Source organism: Xiphias gladius, chromosome 11 (genome assembly GCF_016859285.1).
Source record: "Xiphias gladius isolate SHS-SW01 ecotype Sanya breed wild chromosome 11, ASM1685928v1, whole genome shotgun sequence".
Taxonomy (NCBI): Eukaryota; Metazoa; Chordata; class Actinopteri; order Istiophoriformes; family Xiphiidae; genus Xiphias; species Xiphias gladius.
The window spans coordinates 22071365-22090158 of NC_053410.1; the positions used below are offsets into that span (position 1 = coordinate 22071365).

Consider the following 18794-nt stretch of genomic DNA (forward strand, 5'->3'; position numbering starts at 1 on the left):
GCCACAAACCTCTGACCTTTGACCCACTGAGGATAACCCCAGGGTCAGTTGGGTTTATGATCATGTCGCCATTGAGCTTTTCCAACCTGCATTTTGCTCTCTGAGTCTGGACTTCACCCTGTCATCCATTGTTATGCACAGCCAGCCGGAGGATGTGTCCCTCAGCGGTCTGCCACGCCCTCATCAATCACCGCCCAAGGAGACGCGTTCACAAGGAAGACTGAATCAACGTCACTTCGTTGGTGGGAACAACAGGAGTTGCAAAACTTTAAAGGACGTCTCCTCACACCCCTGGCATCTACTTTTCAGAATGAGCAATTGCAGATGTCATTCCGAATTCTGATACTGCCCTGAGCGTTTTCCGCTCAGTCTATTCAGTCTGCCTCCAAATTTCTCAGGCTAGACAAATAACGTTTGGTCAAACAGATAAAAAAATAGACCCGCTACTCTCAATAAAAAACATTTAGACAGTCTGCTAAGAGTGAAAGTACTGTGACATCCACCACTGTAACTATAAAAATAATACTTTGTCTCCAAAGCCAATGATACACAATATGCCTGGAGCAAATGGGAGTGTGCTTATTTCAAGAGCTGCGTCTTCATTCTACAGTCTAAAAATACTTTTACCTAATGGTTATATCAATACATCATTTTTAGGTGCAGTTTATATTGTGTAGTTTAAAGTTAATGTTGGATTGTCTAACACTAAAATCAATCTTCTGTTAAATTTAATTTTTATCCTAGGTGTGAAAAGTGTGTAGGCAGACTGCAGCACGTCTTCTGACTCATTCTATATGATATGGGTTGTGTCTATATTTTATGTAGGTCTAGTAAAAATAATCTTATTTTGCTCAATTAGATATATTTTCAATCCAATATATCCATAAACATATTATCATACCACAGTGTCAAATTTGATGCAGGATAATCCGTATGAGAACAGGAAAATATGTCAGCCTCATCTGTTTCACACAGACTTCACACACTGAGGGCCTCATCGATGGGAACCCATGATGAAGTGGCAAAAGCTAGACTCAGTGTCCTGACCAGAGAACAGTGATGGGCTTTGTTCCGGCTTTGCTCCCATGGGACCCGGTTTGGCTGATGGTAATGGGCTTGTGTCCATATGAGGCGATTCAGGCCATCATCCAACATACAGGGAGCCTCCATTTAAAGGACACTATCTAGGCTATAGAGGAAAATCACATTAAAAGCGTTTTCCTTGGGGAATTAATGAAGTTGCTGATGTGCCTGTGCACAGTCCACGAATGCCGTGATGATGATGATAATTATTAGGACTGAGCTGAGCTCTGGTAAGTTGCAAAGCTAAAAAAATGCCTTGGCTGTGAGGTTATGGAGGGCTTCCTGCTTTACACCCTCATTACAATTAGGGTGAATGACATTCCACAGATTTTACACATAAAGGTCAGTTTACTCGTCACAAGGAGTGATACTCAGCCCGTGACAACAGTTGTATGCCTGTTGCATGTGGTTCTGGAAAAGCTTCTTAAAATCTATGATCAAATCTTTATTTTTTTCCAACAGTAAGCTTGCATTACAAACTGGGAGCATGGGTTTTGAAAGACATTGGCATTTACATACCTGGCAGGAAGAGTCTAACAAAAAGAAGCCATTGGTTGCATTGTGGGACATGTAGGGATCCAGACTAGGGACTAAAAGTCAGAATATCTTCACCTCTGCTGCACAAATGCCCACAACTTTATAGAAAGCCAATAGTAAAGTGTCGGAGTATACATTATGAAATCCAAAAGCAGCGAGTCTTTCCATAAACAATGTTACTTTAAATAAGGCACAGAACAGGATGTGGACAGTTTTCACTGGAGCTACTTTCTAGCAAAAAAATATATATACTTCCTATATGAAAACTATGGCTTCTGAGGCTTATCCAGAGTAACTGGAAAAACATTTTTGCTATTGAATTTTTATTCACACCAGCGGCGTGCCTCTAGAGATGTCAGTGTAGGTTTGTCAGTCGGTCAGTCCATCACTTTGGTCTAAACTGAGATGTCTCAACAGTTATTTGGTGGAAAGCAATGACATTTGGAACAGACATTCATGCTTGCCTGCCTCAGGATGACGTGCAACAGCTGTGGTGTTTCTTTAATTTTTCAACTAGTGCCATCATCAGGTAAAAATTCTCATTTGTCTGTGCCTGAATACAGCCTCATAGAGCTGCTAGCATGGCTGTAGAAACTTTTAAAGGCTGTGAGCAATGAAATGCCTTTCACCTCCATTGCCTTGGGTGGAGGTAGAAAAATGTCTCAAAACCAGGACAAATTAAACCAAAATTATCTGCATGGCTAGATCCCACCAGTGGCAAACAAGAAAATATGTTGTGTAGTTTCACCATGTTTCCATTCCTCTCCCAACAGGTCTGTTTTTTGAAGTACACTGAGTCCAAGGCTGAAGCAGGACTGGTGCAAACATATACACATGCATTATTAAGCTTGTCAATCAACTGGCAATTCACCACAACCCTCAGATCCAGTCAGTCAGCCAGCCGTGCAGGCAGGCAGTCAGTCTGCTGGGCCAGACGAGAGAACAGCTGGCCGCCACTTTCAACTCACTAGGCTACCTGGCTTGGCATCAACTGCTAGCGACAGGCATATCTCTGCCAAATGCTGCATGTGGCAGGAGGGGTGGACAGGCTGTACCCAGAGAGTGAGGTAAAGGAAGGGATAGGGCGCGCAAACCGCTGCTCCAAGAGGTCAGCCATGGTAAACCTTTGGCTGAGTGTCCTTAAAAGACTTGCAAATCATCTCCCCATCACTCCAGTGGAGCTGGAAGGACAAGGGTAGAAAGGTTTAATGGCACTAATAAGGCCCGGGTAGACAGGTGACATCATCCTGTAGGTTGACTGGCGACACAGGCACCCACAAAAGAGTGGAAGAGGGGCAGAATTATTCCACTGACATTATTCCAATCTGAATTTAACTGTCAGGGAGGCAGGGGCCAAACTGACTGTAATAATATTCAAAGCAGTTGCTGATGTAGCTTGTGTGTGTGTGTGTGTGTGTGTGAGCTTAATATGTGTGCCTCTGCGTGTGAGCGGGAGTGTGCATGCTTTTATCTGAGGATGATTGACTGAAAGGGAGAGAGTTATCAGGCCATCCTCTGCGCGTGATTTCAGCCCCTCTCTGATTTCCTCATCATCAGCCAATGTCAGTGTCGCCATCAGGAAGAGAGGCAGTGATCGCCCGGCTGGAAGGAGGTGAAAGCAATCAATAGTTGACTTGAGGGGGCAGGCCAGAAGAGCCAGGGCAGCCATCATAGAGCTCATCATCAAGCTGCACGCATACAGCCCTCTGGGACATCGCATACATTGTGAGAATCATCGACAAGGACTCGATGCAGTCAGTCACACTGTCTAAGCTCACTGATTTTGCTCTGCATTAGGCCTTTATATGATGCTGTATATTATCCCTTTAAGACATTTACCGTGGCAATTGAGGTTAAGCACAAGGGCTGAAAGGTGAAAACTATTGGCAAGACTCCTGCAGGGTGAACCCTGACAAGGATCTCCTAATTCCCGCCATGTCCCCCTGTGCCTTTTCCCTGCTAAAGAGCAATACCACTCCTGTGATGACAGCCATTAAGACTCTGGGGAAGACAAAACAGTTACGAGAGCTTGATTTAAGTACTCACAGTTTTTCCAGGGCAGCCAAGCCATAGAAGGAGCCATTCCTCAGCAGGGAGATCTTGTTGTTACTCAGGTTTCTGTTTAGGAGCAAAATATATGAGAGGGAGGAGACGAGGTGAGCATACAGAACGAGTTAAGGCAGGCACATTTGTAAATATCACAAAAATAAAGCTGCAGAAAATCACTTATTCAAAGGCCTGATAAATTGTTTATCCTCTGACTGTCAATATGTTGGCAAGAGATAAAGATTTATGTCTGATGAGATTGCGGCCGTAAATTACTCATCCCGGCCACGTTTCCGTCTTGTTTATTGCCGTTTGTGGTTAGGATAGGTAATGAGCCAAGCCATCCCCGTCCTCCCCTCCTCCATGTCAAAATATCAGCCTAATAGAAAAGCTTAAAGAAATGCCAGTTCAGCACAATTCAGTCACCCATTTCTCACATTACAGCAAACAAATCAATGAAACGCACCACAGGGATCTTTAAGTGATGAGTTAATATTCCGAGGTGATGCAGCTCCTCTATTTTGATTATTTCAGTGACGGCCTTCACTACGTTTCCTTTTTTTCCTCTTATGGATGAATTATGTCTGTGCTGAATGGTGAAATGAGAAACTATATGTTTATCAAGTGATGCATTTCTCTGGCAAGGAAAGAGAAGTCGTGCTTGGACAGGACGTCCCATAGGGTGCTACTGGCAGGCACAAACGCACACACAAAATCTTGTCACATTATTCAACACACTGGGCCTTGGGACTTGAGCTTTCCGTCAAACACACACACATCTACACCTATATTACTATACTCGTGAGGTCTTTCTGTTGATAGTATTTATTCTAACTCACTTAATCCTCAATACTCTATGTTTAAATTTAACCTGTAACCTAAGCCTAGCCCTTCGGGCTGTAGTCTCCTGGTCGACTGGTCAATTGATTGGTCGATATGTTCTCGTCTGACCAAATTCTCATTGGTCAGACAATCACCAGTGTTTTCTTCATAAGCAAAAAAGCACTACTTGAATAGCCTTCCAGGATAAATCCATTATTTATTATAAAGGAGGATTGTTTCGAACTCTCCCGACCTAATGGAGGCTGATAGGTCTAACTTATATAACGCTTACTGAACGTTCACTCAGAGTCGGCTCCAAACTCATTGATACCATGTCAAAGAAGTCGTCAGTGTGGCTGCATTTTGTCAAAACGGACGATCAAAAAGTCCAGTGTCAACTTTCCAAACAGCAATTTGTGTATCACAGCTCAACAGTCAACATGGCACATCATCTAAAAACAGTAGGCTAACTTGTCTGCGTTAGGATGCTCCGTCAACTTTGATGTTTAACGCTTGAGGCTTTGTGTGTATATTCCTCAGTAGTTCTTGTGTTGGTATAGTTCTATTTTTGGAAATCGAATGAATATAGGCAGTTGCACGCTGGCCGGCGCTGAGTCCGTTGTTTTCATTTCATACTAGCTTTTTATGTTTGTTTATATTTCATTTCGGCTAATTGCACTGTGGGGATTTACTTAATCTACAGATAACGTGCATATTTTTTTTCCCCGCGACCAATCGATTGGTTGAAGAGGGGGTACGATTTCAGTCGACCCAGATTTTCTTTGGTTGACTACAACCCTACAAGTCTTAATCCTACACAACACTTAAACCTCCTAAATGAGGACGACAAAATGTTAGCTTAACAGGAGCATAGAGAATGAAATAGAATAGAGGCCAATAATACAGTTTCAGCACAGTCATAAATTACCCGAGTTTGAAAATAGAAATATAAATTAGCCGCTCACTATAGGTGAAAGGGTTCTCCACGAAAACAATATTTTCCCCCAAAGTTATAACATACGAATTTATTTCACATGGTAGTTGTTTGCCCGTGTTGTTTTGTCTGAGCTAATCTCACAGGTTTTAAGTGGACAGGGCTCAGCTGGAAATATATGAGATCACATACCTCTGTGACAGGAGAAATACTGAGCATTTGTAGTTTAAACATATTGAATTCCTGATCCCCTTTTGCTAAAGTCAAAAACTAGTGGTCTTAGTTTTGTTGCTAAAAAGTTCGATCTTAAAATCTAAAATTTTTCTTTCCCTCTCATCTCTCACACACACACACACACACACACACACACACACACACACACACACACACACACACACACACACACACGCAATTTTATACAGAGCTGCAAGCTACAGTGTAACAGTGCAAGCGGCTAATGATTTATATTGCGCTTATTCTACAGCCCAGATTCACATCATTTTAAATACAACTTCGACAGCGTTTCTGGATTTCATGTCTGATAAAATATTGATTTCTCCAGCCAGCTCTTAAATCATCTGCTGCAGGGCTGCTCTGTCTCTGTGATGCTGTGGATATGTGCATGCCAGCTGCTGGTTAGAGCCCTTCTTTGCATGTCTAATTTTGCATGTCTCCTGTCAGCATATGACCACACACGCACACACACACACACACACACACACACACACACACACACAAACACACACTTGCACAAGGTAATTTCCCACCATAACCTTCCCATCTTTTTTTAACAAGGTGGGTTCTGGGAGTGATTGGCCAGGTTTAGAGAGAGAGGGGTAATTGGGAAGTGTCACCAGTCTCCTCTGTGACGACAGAGCGCTCATTATGGCTGCAGGGAACGTATACTCAATTTTAACCCTAGGATTAGGCAGTGGGATCCCACAATGCATTGTGCTGAACAGGCAAATTGCTTGGCCAAACTGCTAGGGAGCAGAGCGCAAGTGTGTGCACTGAAAATATCACGGTGGAGACTCACACACTGCAAAAACAGACACACAAAAAAAAAGAGCTCAACATCTGGTCATTTTGCACACAAGAATGTATGAAAATTGTGTATTTTTCCGGACAAAAGAAAAATTCTCAGGAACTTTTGGGAACAAAGTATATTTTTCATTTGTGCCGGTATATTTTGTTACTTAATTTAACAAGCTTGCTTGTGCATATTCTTTAGGGAAAGTACCTAGCTTTCCCCCGAGAGATAACAGTTGTCTTGGCAGGAAAAGCAGAAATCAAGACAGGAAGTTCCCTCTCAGCAAAAGGGCAGGATAGACACAAACTTGTGTCAGCAAATTCATGTCAACATCCAAGATTGGATTTACATTTGGGCCTCTCCCAAAGTGGGAAAATTAAGCTGAAATGAATAGAGTGGGGTACATGTGCCAGACACAATCAGCAGAGCCTATTAAGCTCTCCAGTGTCGCACAAAGCACATATGGAGTTGATAGTGATAACAGGGGCGCATTTACCACTGGAAATTTGCAGTACTTTTTTAAACAATAGGTCTCTGATTTCATTCAGAAAGAAACAAAAGCAGTGTTTTAATCTCTAGCCAACGGCTGTGAACTTTATCAGAAGAATTGACGACCGCCAGTTAGGATATAGGCTGGCTTTTTTTACAGTGTATATCTTCACTGTAACCTGTAACCACACATAATAACACTGTTAGCTGCTAACACGCCCCTTACCTTCAGAAATACTGTAAGGACAACTTAACACTGTAGGTATGAAGCTAGCTAGCTGGACATGCTAATATTTGCAGTTTGTAACAATTTTTAATCCATTCTCAAATGTTTGCTTTTGTATTTTTGCTTTTGGAAAGGTGACAGTAAAGACGTCACCCTCAAAACTTTTTAGATACCAAATATCGCAATCATTAGAGCCCATGTGCACCATTTAAGCATGTGAACAAATCTTTAAGATTGACAGGCCTGCCTTGGCTAGTTACAGTTGCTATTGGACACTCACTCCTCAGGGGCGGGGTTTATTGAACACTGGACCAAACAGGTGGGAGCTTGAAAAATTCAGTGTGCAAAATACCTCTCCTTTTCCACAAATCACTCAGAGTACCTAAGCTGTGTGGGAATGGACTATAAGATTTACAGGCAGCCATTTAGGGAGGCAAAAGTGAGTAAGCAACAATTCATATGGATTTTTATTGTTGTTGATCCAGACATCAATATTCTGCTGGGGTTCTGTCAGATTGGATTCATCTTGACACAAAGCTCTCTGACAGCAGAGAACTGCAGCAGATAAAGCCAGCATGGAGTCCACTGGACATGGTGAGAAACTACTTGGAAGACTGAATTGGTCGATTTCACAATATTTCACACACAGATTTATTGAAAAACAACCAAATCCCCCATAATAGTTTCAGTTTCAGGGGCCAAGTGGAGTTTATTCTATTATTTCCAGAGTCTTACTCTAAACGCTAACACTTCAAGTTCTGAAAAACAGCAGCAGCTCCTTTTAAAGCCACGTACAGATGGAGTGATGAAGTCAAGCTAGTCAACACTGAGATCATGGGATACCAATGCTGTCACTGTGTTTTGTCCCGTGTCTCTTCTGTTCCCCAGACCGCTACACCTCCCTCTGCGGACGGATGCCCCACTCAGGGACAGGCAGCCTCTGTTTGTGCAAACTCAAGCGTGTCCTGTGCTGTGCTACGCTGCCTGTATGTGTGTGTTTGTGTGTGTCTGCGTCTGCTTGCCGACCTCTGCATGCCTATCTTAGTCCTCTGCGTAACATCCAGGAAATCACAGGAAAAACAGAAATGAACATTATGTAAACAGCCCTTGACAAACTTCTGGAGCAACCCTCCAACTCTCTATTTAGATTATCAATTATGTTCACTGCGGATAAGCTGCTTTCAGTGAGGGTGGACAGCATGGATTCAGTATTGTCTCTGTGGGTTGCAGCAAATGGTCTATGTCATTGCTTACTCTGTTCCTACGCCAGCCATAGCGTGACATGTATATCTACTGAATGCTGCATTTTCACGGTTCTCCCATATAGCAAACAGGCAATTTGAACTTAGGCTCACCTCAGGCTCTTGTGATGAGGATTAATTATTTTCTGTCATTTTAGAGACACACATCAACCAATTCATCAATAATGAAAATAATTTATAGCTGCAGTCCTGAATCTAATAGTTCCAAAGTCGCAGAATGATTAAGTCCTAATGCTGTGGGGCCACAGTTGGAGTGATTAAACACGGTAAGTGAGATTTATATCAACTCTTCCTCAAAACAGGAACTCTGGCTTTCATTCTCCCTCCACGCCACAGCTGGTGTATTTCTGTGAGGTCCAGCTAAGAAGTCACCGCTCTAGAAACTGGCCTGGCTGCCATGCACCAGAGACATCCAACTATATTATTATAGGAGAACAGAAACAAAAATAGCAGATGCCATCCAACACACCAATCATGAGGACCAAGTGGAGTAAAGATCACAATGTGAACTATTACAAACATGTGGATCCACTGGCCTCAAGGTTTCGAGCCACTTCTCTCCCTACAGCCAAACCCTCTGTTGTTTTAGAAGATTAAATTACTAGACACAGCAACTGGAATAACGTATTTCATCTACTAACATTGACCTTGGGTGGAAAACAGACATTGCTTCGGGGGTGACCTACAGATGTACGTATGAACAGAGTCTTGCATGGTGTCTAGATGACAGTGCCTGTGATGCCACCCTTCGAGACTACACGGTGAAGAAAATGTTATTCCTTGTAGTGGCACCAATTAACAATAGGGTGCAATACATTTTTTTTTTAAAAAGGGAAACTTTGCTAGAAATGTAACATTTCGGCACTGAAGGTAAGACTATGTGATTTATTATTGGTGGTAAATGTAGTATTTAAGAATAATAAAAAAAAAAAATCTTTAGTCATCAATAAAAGAGATTATTGCTGAGAGGATTGGTGGCTCTACTGACTTATACTGCAAACTCACACTGTGTGTCACTGGTGGATTTTGGGCTAATAAAGAGCTCACAGCAACACCCTCCTGACAGGAAGCAACTGGGCATATCGGAAATATAGTCCTGAATAGAGTTTTGTAGAGTTTGCAGCCTGCAAAATACCCAGATTTGCAAAGGTCCAAGACTAAGGAATCTGTTATCGAACCTTTTATCTCCCCATTCTTTTCTATTATCAAAGAGCAATGCAGAAACCATGAACATAATGTTTGCAAGCTTCTTATGTGTAGCCAGACTTTTGCATTCACTCATTGAAAGTACAAACGTCACTGGCAGCAGATTATATCTACTGCAGCTAATAAACATTAATTCTATGGGTAACTTCTCGAAACTTTTGGCAGTTGACTGGTTAAAGGTAACCCTTGGAGGTTTGACCACTAGTAGTCCTATGGGGCAATGTTTTTAGGTCCCTTTTGTTTTTATTATGCAAAAGCGGATGCATGTGCACGCGGGCAACGCAATTAACATTCCTGCTGGTTGAGTAGCAACAAGCTTCACAAAGGCATGGAAGATGGAGACTGCTAGCTTGCAAACGTGGATGTAAACAATGCACAATACAGTTTGTTTTTTTTTAAATTGCTCTCCATATGTTTTATAAGAAAATAACTCAATCAACACGTTGCAGTCACAACCTCAGGCTTCAGGAATACACAGAGGGGGGTTTGGCTAAGTAACACTGGATGAAAACAGAAATGTGTCTGTGGTCAGCCAAGGATCCTTTGTGAGGATTAAGAAGCTGTGACACGTATGTACCATCGAACTTGGACTGTGTATTTTTGCAGTCCGAGAAGACTAATAGAGTGATGAGTGGTCACCAGTGAAAGAATCATGGTTCGTGTGACTTTAAGTAGTCAGAATCTCCTGGTTATCTGTGTTTTATTTAACTTCATCAACCTAATGTGTCGCATATTTAAGTATACTTTTGGCAAGATCTTTTTAAAAAACCATTATCCTAAATGCTTATCTGGCTGAGAAACATGTGGAAGAGGTGAGTTGATTTTGAGTGACAAATATACAGGCTGACACACGTCAAGACCTTATATGCGCATACACTGTGACTCACGGATTCAGACACAGTAGGCATGTACGCAGAGACGATCACGTATGCTCGCACACACATACACACACACACACACACACACACACACACAACCGCACAGCGCTAATAAAGGCATTGCCAAGGCTCCTGTGCGACAGGCAGAAGAGCTAATATGCCTCCCACTGTGAACAGAAGCAGCACGCATCAGGGTTTTAATCACCTTGTTTTACAATGAGTCAGAAAACAGGGGGAAAGACAATATGCTTCTTAGTTGGCCACCTCTGCTCGCTCAAATTTATGACCCTTTAAGTAACATTAGTATTTACTCAGCAGTGTAAGGAGGAGGCAGGGAAAGCAGAGCAGAGAAGTATCCTTGGCAGACACGGTATTTATCTTTATATAATATTTTTACATGAGTTAGTCTAGGTTTCGACATATTCTTGGTTTTTCAAGGCTATAGCACAATTTACAGACCCCTCTCTCCCCCAGAAGTCATGAACTCTCTATCAGTGAATCTACGGCCAAACTGATCAGCTGTTTTCTTTAAAGCACACCACGTAAACAGTTGTTACAGAGCTTCTCAGACAGCCAGTCTGAAGGTCAGCAGACCTGCAAAATCTCTGAGTGATGTATGGATAACACATCCACAGAGGCCTGGAAGAAACCTTGACAAAGCACAAATCCTTTGCTGGCTAGGACATTAGTCAATGGCTACTTATTAAAGAGACTGGAAGTTTTTCTAGCATCCAGCAAGCAGCATTACGGCTCTGGCTTGACCTCACCAATCCTGAGCACACGGACAACACAAGGGCAAATGTTCTTGGCTCTAGCTGTCGCAGAGGGGAAAGTGCAGGAGATCTAAAAGTATCACACCCTCTGGGGCTTAGACGACTGACATTGGAGAGTGCACTCATCTAAAGATGAACCTTTTCCTTTTTTTTTTTTAATCTTCCATATCAGTGGAGATAAGCACGAGAGAAGCCAACAGAGAGTCAGAGAGAGAAAGTGACTGGCATGTCTCCTCGTAGCCCGAGATGTTAGATGCAATATATTTTATCAGGGTCATTTTAGTCACGTCTCCTTAGATTAACAGCCAGCTCTCTATGTATATGTGTGACATATCATTTAAGGCATTTTACGCTCTGAGTGTCTCGATGCTGTGCACGCTCACAGGGTTTATCGGTGCGGTAATGCCCAGGAGAATATAAACGGCCTATGTGTGCATGTCAATGAAATATTCATGTAGAAGTACTCAGAACTCTGAAGAGGGTAGAGCAAAAACAGCACCTCGGCAGACAAGAAAAAAGCCCCCAAGGAATAACAGCAAGGAAACATAAGAGAGAGGGAGTGAATAAGAGAGGAGGGGAGAAAAGAATATACAGAATTATATTTATAGCAGTACAAAAAATAAGACAAGAGAATGCAGAAAGCCATTTCAGGAAAGAAACAAGAAAATGAAGTGCGCCCTGACATGCCAGATTTTTTCACGAGGATGCACTCAGATCAATATAAACCTCTGACCCCTGAGCGTGCTATAGAATGATATTACAGACTGTCCGAATACAGTGCAGCAGCACAGTATTTAAAATCACGGTTATTTTACAGCCATGCTGCCTGTGGTTTCTCATGGGTCTTTCTGTACACAGGCATGATGACTGACATGTTCTACTACAGAAGTGGTTTGGAGACAGCTACAGCCTCGTCCTCATCACTTCCCTCTAGACACCACAAACAGCCGCCCCTGTCTGTCTCTGAAAGGATGATGAGGACCCACAAAACAAGCTACTTAATGCCAGACACCTCCAGATTTGGCTCTGGCCCAGACCAAAAGCCTTCGTTTTCTCTCCCTCAAATGGGAGACAACCAGGCTTCGGAGGAGCTTGGTATGGTTCCGTTGGTGAATATACACAAATCCAGATGACGACCACTTACAGCAGCAGAAAGTACAGTAAATCAGAAAAAAATGCATCTCCACGGCTGCGCTGCAACAATTATGTGAATTCACAAAATGTTAAAAGACAAATAAAACCTTCAAAATACTTATTTAGGTTCTTCTATTAATTCTGACAACAAGCTGCCACTATCATAAACATTAACAGTACAGTGGAAAAATGATGATGAAAAGTATTTGTTGATAATCTTTTATATAACATGACTAAAAGTTACCTTTGAAGATGAAAACTATGATAAAATGTATTGCAGTTTTCATCTCCAAAAACTTTAATGATAATGTAAAAGACAGACAAATGGACAAATTAACTAATTAATGTTTTGATGCAAAGTTTTCAGCAGCAACTTGCATGCATCTGCAGAACTGCTAGATTAAGTTGTTAACTAACATTACCAGTTCTTGGAAAAAAGTAACAGATGTATGGCCAAAATTGGTGGTGAAAAAATTAGACAACAAGTGGCAACAAAACAGCTGGAACAAGAAATGGAAACAAGCAGGCCAGCACGATGAGTTAAGCTACCGTTATGGAGGGACATAAAGTTAAACTTGCGATAACTGCTTCTGGCAAAGCAGAAAACAGGCTGTGCATACAACACTGACATATTATCACCTTTTAAGTAGATACTGTATTGCAAGCTTGTCAGCAAATAGTTGCCTCTTTACACATCCAGCAGAGGAGCAACATTCATTTACAATTGAGTTGCGCCTACGGTAAGTCCAAAAAAAAAGAAAGATCTGTCTTTAGCTGCTAAATGTTTCACTAAGTTCAACAGCTAATCGCTAACTTCGTCTTCCTGTCATTTTTTGCGGGGCAGGTAGGGTAGAGTGGGTTTTCAGAGCTTTTTTTGCCAACATCAGCTGCCATAAAAGTGGTGAGAGTGAATCTAAAGAGGGAAGTTTTGACTGCATCACAGGATAGCACTGAAAAGTTCCACGTCTGCATCATTTACACAGTTGTGGAAAAAAAAAAACACACACACACTGAGCTACACTCAGCAGGTAAGAATTAATAGTCAGAATAATATGCAAATGCGTCGTGACCCAGGTCTGGCTGCGACACAACGGCTCAGCAGGAGGGCAAACAGCAATAGTTGTAGTACAAACTTTATAAGTTTTCAGATATGCAATTGCACAGTGTGCATCTCTTTGCTTGCAGTTTTCCAGCAGTGAAGAGACTCTGAGGCTCATTTGCAATCAGCTGTGACTGTGCAACAAGCACCTCTGCATCCAATCAATCAGTTCGTACCAGTCACAGCATCCAAGTCAGCCTCAGTCTCAGCTATCCAGTGACGTCCTACCAAACACTTTCCATCCCCACTTTCCCCGCATCCTTTCTGTCACTCATTCTATTCCTGGAATGGCTCTTTCACTGCCTCTCCACGTCTATCTCCCATCTGCACTCTAACGCCTCGTCTCTTCCACAATCTGTCCCTCCTCACCCCTGGACGGGCAGTGCATCCTCCTGTTAGAGCACTGCCTGAGACAGGTGCCAGCTACAATCCCAGCTGCTACTCTCTGCGGAGAGACGGTGCCTCTGCTGCTTGGCGGCGCTGAAACGATTACACCAGAAAGGTCCCAGGGTTAACAGAGCTGTCGAGTCGAACACACACACACACACACACACACACTCGCCCCAGTTCATTCACAGTACCGTTCATTTTAATCTCTCGCATTTGTGCTAATGTTCTTTCATTTGCTTCCTAAGTTGTTTTTGGGATATTTAGAAGGTGCTGCATTATTGCAGGTTTTGTTCGTCATTAACTTTCATATGATAAAAGGCAAAAAGAAAAGCAAAGCTCAATCTTTACCTTAAATTAGAGGTGACCTTTGGATGCGGGTCAGTATACGTGAACGGGACACACTGTGCTTGAGTTGTCATTGAGGAAATTGCTCTATAAGGAGCTCATTGTCTACGTAGAAGGTAAGACCAGGAGAAAATGAAGAGAGCACACAGGGAAATATTTGGGAGATTTGTTGGGTAGTCTACATGGGGAGATCGGTATGTGCACACTTCCCTTGATATATCTGTTTATTTGCACAGCACATCTAAACAAAAGAGCGAGCAGGGAGGCCACTTCAGCCTGACAAAGGTCACATTTCCTAACGCAGGAAAACTGCTTCCTGGCCAGCGAGAACTCAGCTGTAGGATTTAGTTCACCAAGGAATAGGACTGACTGAGGAATAGGCTTATTTTTACTGCTCTACTCATAACACAGCATACACAGCACCTCAAGTTGAGCAAGTGAGCAGCGGAAAAAGGTGTAATTCGTCGTGAGAATCCAGTTAGATTTCAAGGAAAACATCAAGTCCTGGCATTATATATGTAATGTATGTAGACCACTTTAAAAATCAAACTTCGTCAGAACCTGCAACCCACAAACCAGCCCCCCTTTGACACATGTTGAAAAGAAACAAAGCCTTTAACCATTCTCTGCTTAAACGAACAAAAGCACCCCTGCCTACACAGAAGCAAACACCACTCCAAATAAATTGTAGTAAGCAAAGTGCTGCCATTAATCAGCTGCGCTCGTAGTTCAGAATGAGTGGTCGGCTGTAGCTTGTCAAGGGCCTTTACATTTAGTATTTGCTTTTACACTCCAAAGGCAGACCTCAAGTTTCCAAGAATGAAACAGTCTATTAATCTAGCAGTCAATCTGTGCACCTGCGCAGAGAGAGAGGGAACGTGTGAGGGAAAGTTATCAGCCTCTCGAGAGTTTGAAGTGCTATTTCATCTACAGGAGAGGCAAAGATGAATACTAAGGGAGGTTTCTCAAAGTCCCTGTCAAAGTGCAAAATTTATATTTGAATAACTTTCAATACAATGCAAATAATATCCCCAAAGAGCATGGTGAAAGGAAAAAAAATGCCGGCAGGTGTGGCAAGTGTAACAAGACAAGACAGGTGAGGCTCGAATGTGGCTTACGCAGGGACAGTAGTTCTCAAAAGTGGGTTGTAGGGCCACTAAGGGTCGAAAAGCCCAATGAAGCATAGTTTCCTCTCTCATTATATCAATCAGCACTTCAGTAGCTAGTAAACATTTACAAGGATGAGTTGCTGCTGCCAACCATCTCACAAGTACAAACAGTATGGCTGCAAATAAGGATTATTTTTCAGAGAGGTGGCTGGTCTTCACTAGCAACTAGAACAGACACACTGTACACACTATGACTTTAGTTTATAAATGTCTCCTACGGAGGCTGCCTCTGGAAAGCACATTTTCTTCTGAAATTTAAAACTACAGCTTATCAGAGGAGATCCCAGGACTGGCTAACTCTTGAAACCCAGTAAATATGGAACTTGGGAAGACATTAAAATATGAAAGTTTCATCCCACTGGACGGATTCAAACTGGCCTTTTTGGAGTCTTTTTAGAGATGTGAAGGACTGTTTCTGATGCTGTTTGTATGTGCTTGTGTGTGACTGGCTCTGTTTTGTTGTGTGTCTTACCTAAAACAGATTTTGATCTGATGATCTGCCCCTGATTAAATAAAGGTTATAATAATAATCCTTTTCATTATCAAGAAATCAGTCGATTATTTTTACCCCCGCAAAGAAGGTTATGTTTTCACCCGTGTCTATTTCTTTATCCAGATCATTTACTATGAATTTTAATGTTTTTTTCCTCTGAAATCTGGTGTATGTTGTTCGACACTGTCCTTGGTGGAGGTCTGCGCTCTACTGAGTGCCATTCTAGTTTTGATCAATCATTTAATCTTTAAAATATGTCAACGGAAAGAAAGAGCACAAGGTATCTTCAAATGTTTTGGTTTTTCCAACCAACAGTTTAAAACTCAAAGATGTTGCATTTAAAATTATATGCAAACACCAGTAAATCCTCACATCTCTGAGGCTGGAAGCAGAAAATATTTGGTATTTTTGCTTTCAATTAATTGACCTAAATAATGAATCTATTATCAGAGTTGTTGCTGATTCATTTTCTATTGATTAACTAATTGATTGATCTACCAGTGGTTAGTCATCGATTAGGGGACTTACTCATAATCAAAAGCACAATGCTTAGACTGTAATAAAGATCTATTTAGTGGTGCTTTATTTTGAAGAGGGTGGAGAACACAAGCATGTTAACAAGGAGCTCCTTGTCGCGTTATACCATGACAATATCAATTAGGTCTTGCACCTGATTGATTGATAAGACAAATACTTGCAATACATCATCATTTATTTATGATATATTAGTATTGTTTCCATAGGAATTTGCTCTGTGACGTCTCATCATGTTGTATATTTTATGTTGTTTTCTCTGCTATTTCTATAATAAAGCAGGCGAACATTGCATCTGCGGTGAGTTTAGAGACCTTACTGTGATATTTGAACCTTACTGGTATCAATATAACATCATATTTCTGCAGGACAGCTCACTGTAGCTCACAGTAAGATTCATTTCATTTTCGATGTGGGGTGGACCTCTAAAACCCATTTTATCCTGCGTAACAGACTGATGAACTGTGTCAAAGCTGTTTAACCTTGTGGAAACAATTTAAAGCACTTAATGCTCTTGCCCTGTAATTCAGGTCCCCGAACTGGGATTGAAGGAACTCCAGGGGCCCTTTAGAGAGATCTCTAAAGGGCCTACCGGAAAAAAAAGAATCTATCCTCTATAAATGGATATGATAATTTAAAAAAAAAAAAGATCTTTGGACTTCCATTATTATATCCTGCGAAGTCCAGTTCAGATAGTTAGATCTGAGTCAATTTTCCTGAATTCGGTCGGGGAGACATTTTAGGCTTTTAAGGTGTTGTCGGTGGTATGAAACTACTAATGAAACCTACTCACAGGGAAACGGTTCTGTTGGGGACGAAGCTGGGCTGCAGGGTGTCCATCAAGTCCACATCATCACAGACAACTTTGACTCGGACGTGCTGCCTGCTCAGCTCCTTGGATCTCTCGGCCGAGCAGTGACAGCTGTCAACGATCAGGTCGGGACAGTTTCTGTTGCTCAGGCTGGACTCCAACAGCCCGACTATTACGCACAGCAAACTCAGCACTCTCATAGTGGACTGAGGTTTCTTCTAAGTACGCGCTCCTCTCAAGTTATGTCCTCCCAGCTTGTGCGGCAGGTCGGGACCATTTCACATTGCCTTCCGTCAGGACACAGTACAGCCTGTGGTGCTCGAGCTGCGGTCCAAATCTCATGCCCCGCCGCTCACCTGCTGCCTTCCCAAGAGCTGCAAACTTTCGGCGCTACTTTTGCGATGGGGACCGGGAGGAAAGCTGAACCGCGGGGCTGCGAAATGCTGCACCTTTGCCATTTTCTGTTGTTAGTAACTCGTCCAGATTTCCTTCTGTGCCAGGGGCATGCGTAGGGAAAACTTCCAACGGCGGGCTTTCAAAGTCCGGATAAATCTTACCGCTGCACGTCCTTCCCAAGGAGCAGCGGGAATCAAAGACGCGTTTGCGGCGAAAAGTTGTCCCTCATGATTCGATTTAGAAGCCTCCTCCTGCCCGAGCTACTGCACGCCGTGGTGTCATTCACTCTCATCATGCACTTCTTACGACCTTGGACTTGTTGCGCATGTTAGGGTCCAGAAAGTCCCTCCCCGCCGAGTCCTGACAGGCTCCGGCGTGGGCTTCAAAACTTTTTGATATCCCAACTTGAAAATTGAGGCCACATGCAACCATTAAATAACATCTTATATCAACAAATCACAACTGAGCAGATTGTTAATGTCCTAGGAAGCAACAGTGAAAGGGGAGTCAATCCTCTAAACCAAACAGCAATCACTGGCTGAAATAACAATGAAATTCAACTATTCCTCCACTGTGCCACCTCCAAGGGTCCCCCGGAGGTCCCTGGGCCCCACTTTGCGATCTGCAGCCCGTTGCACAGCATGTGTGTGTAAGGCATGATTTCGCAAACACAAACATTTACACTGCTTGATGAAGAGTACTGTTGTTTGTTTTACACTCTTCATTTACTCGGGAACAGCTGCAAAGGAACTGTATGTATCCATTTTCTGTGGCCTGTACACAAACTGAAATTCGATCCATATCTTGAATCACCTCTGAATCACCAGGATACTCCCAAAACATGTTTTCTATACTACACACTGCAGTGTCATGTTAATGTGCCAACATCCATACGGCTCTGCTCTCATTAGCCGCATGAGAAGCTGCTGCAGGCATCGGGCACCTTACGAGCAAATGACACACTTGTAAACCTGACATTCATTTAGGTGATGGCAATAAATAAAGAATATGAGTTGGAAAGTGACCAAGTTGACGCAGTAGCACAGTGTTGGGCTCATGGAAGTGATTAATGACTTGCTTCTTTATAGTGGAACTTAAAACATTTCAATAGTGGTCTAAAGAGAAAGAGAAAAAGAG

General features: G+C 42.4%; 1 protein-coding gene across 2 annotated transcripts in view; it reads right to left on the minus strand.

Moving 5' to 3' along the window:
• The window catches only part of LOC120796195 (adhesion G protein-coupled receptor A3), a 157243-nt gene extending 139249 nt beyond the window's left edge, over positions 1 to 17994 (minus strand). For both annotated transcript variants that reach the window (XM_040138689.1, XM_040138688.1), the window contains exons 1-2: positions 17244 to 17994; positions 3667 to 3738 (exon numbers count right to left, since the gene is read on the minus strand). In XM_040138689.1, the coding sequence (XP_039994623.1) occupies positions 3667 to 3738; positions 17244 to 17461 (290 nt within the window). In that variant the 5' untranslated portion in view covers positions 17462 to 17994. The remainder of the gene's footprint in view (positions 1 to 3666; positions 3739 to 17243) is intronic.
• Positions 17995 to 18794: the final 800 nt, after the last annotated feature.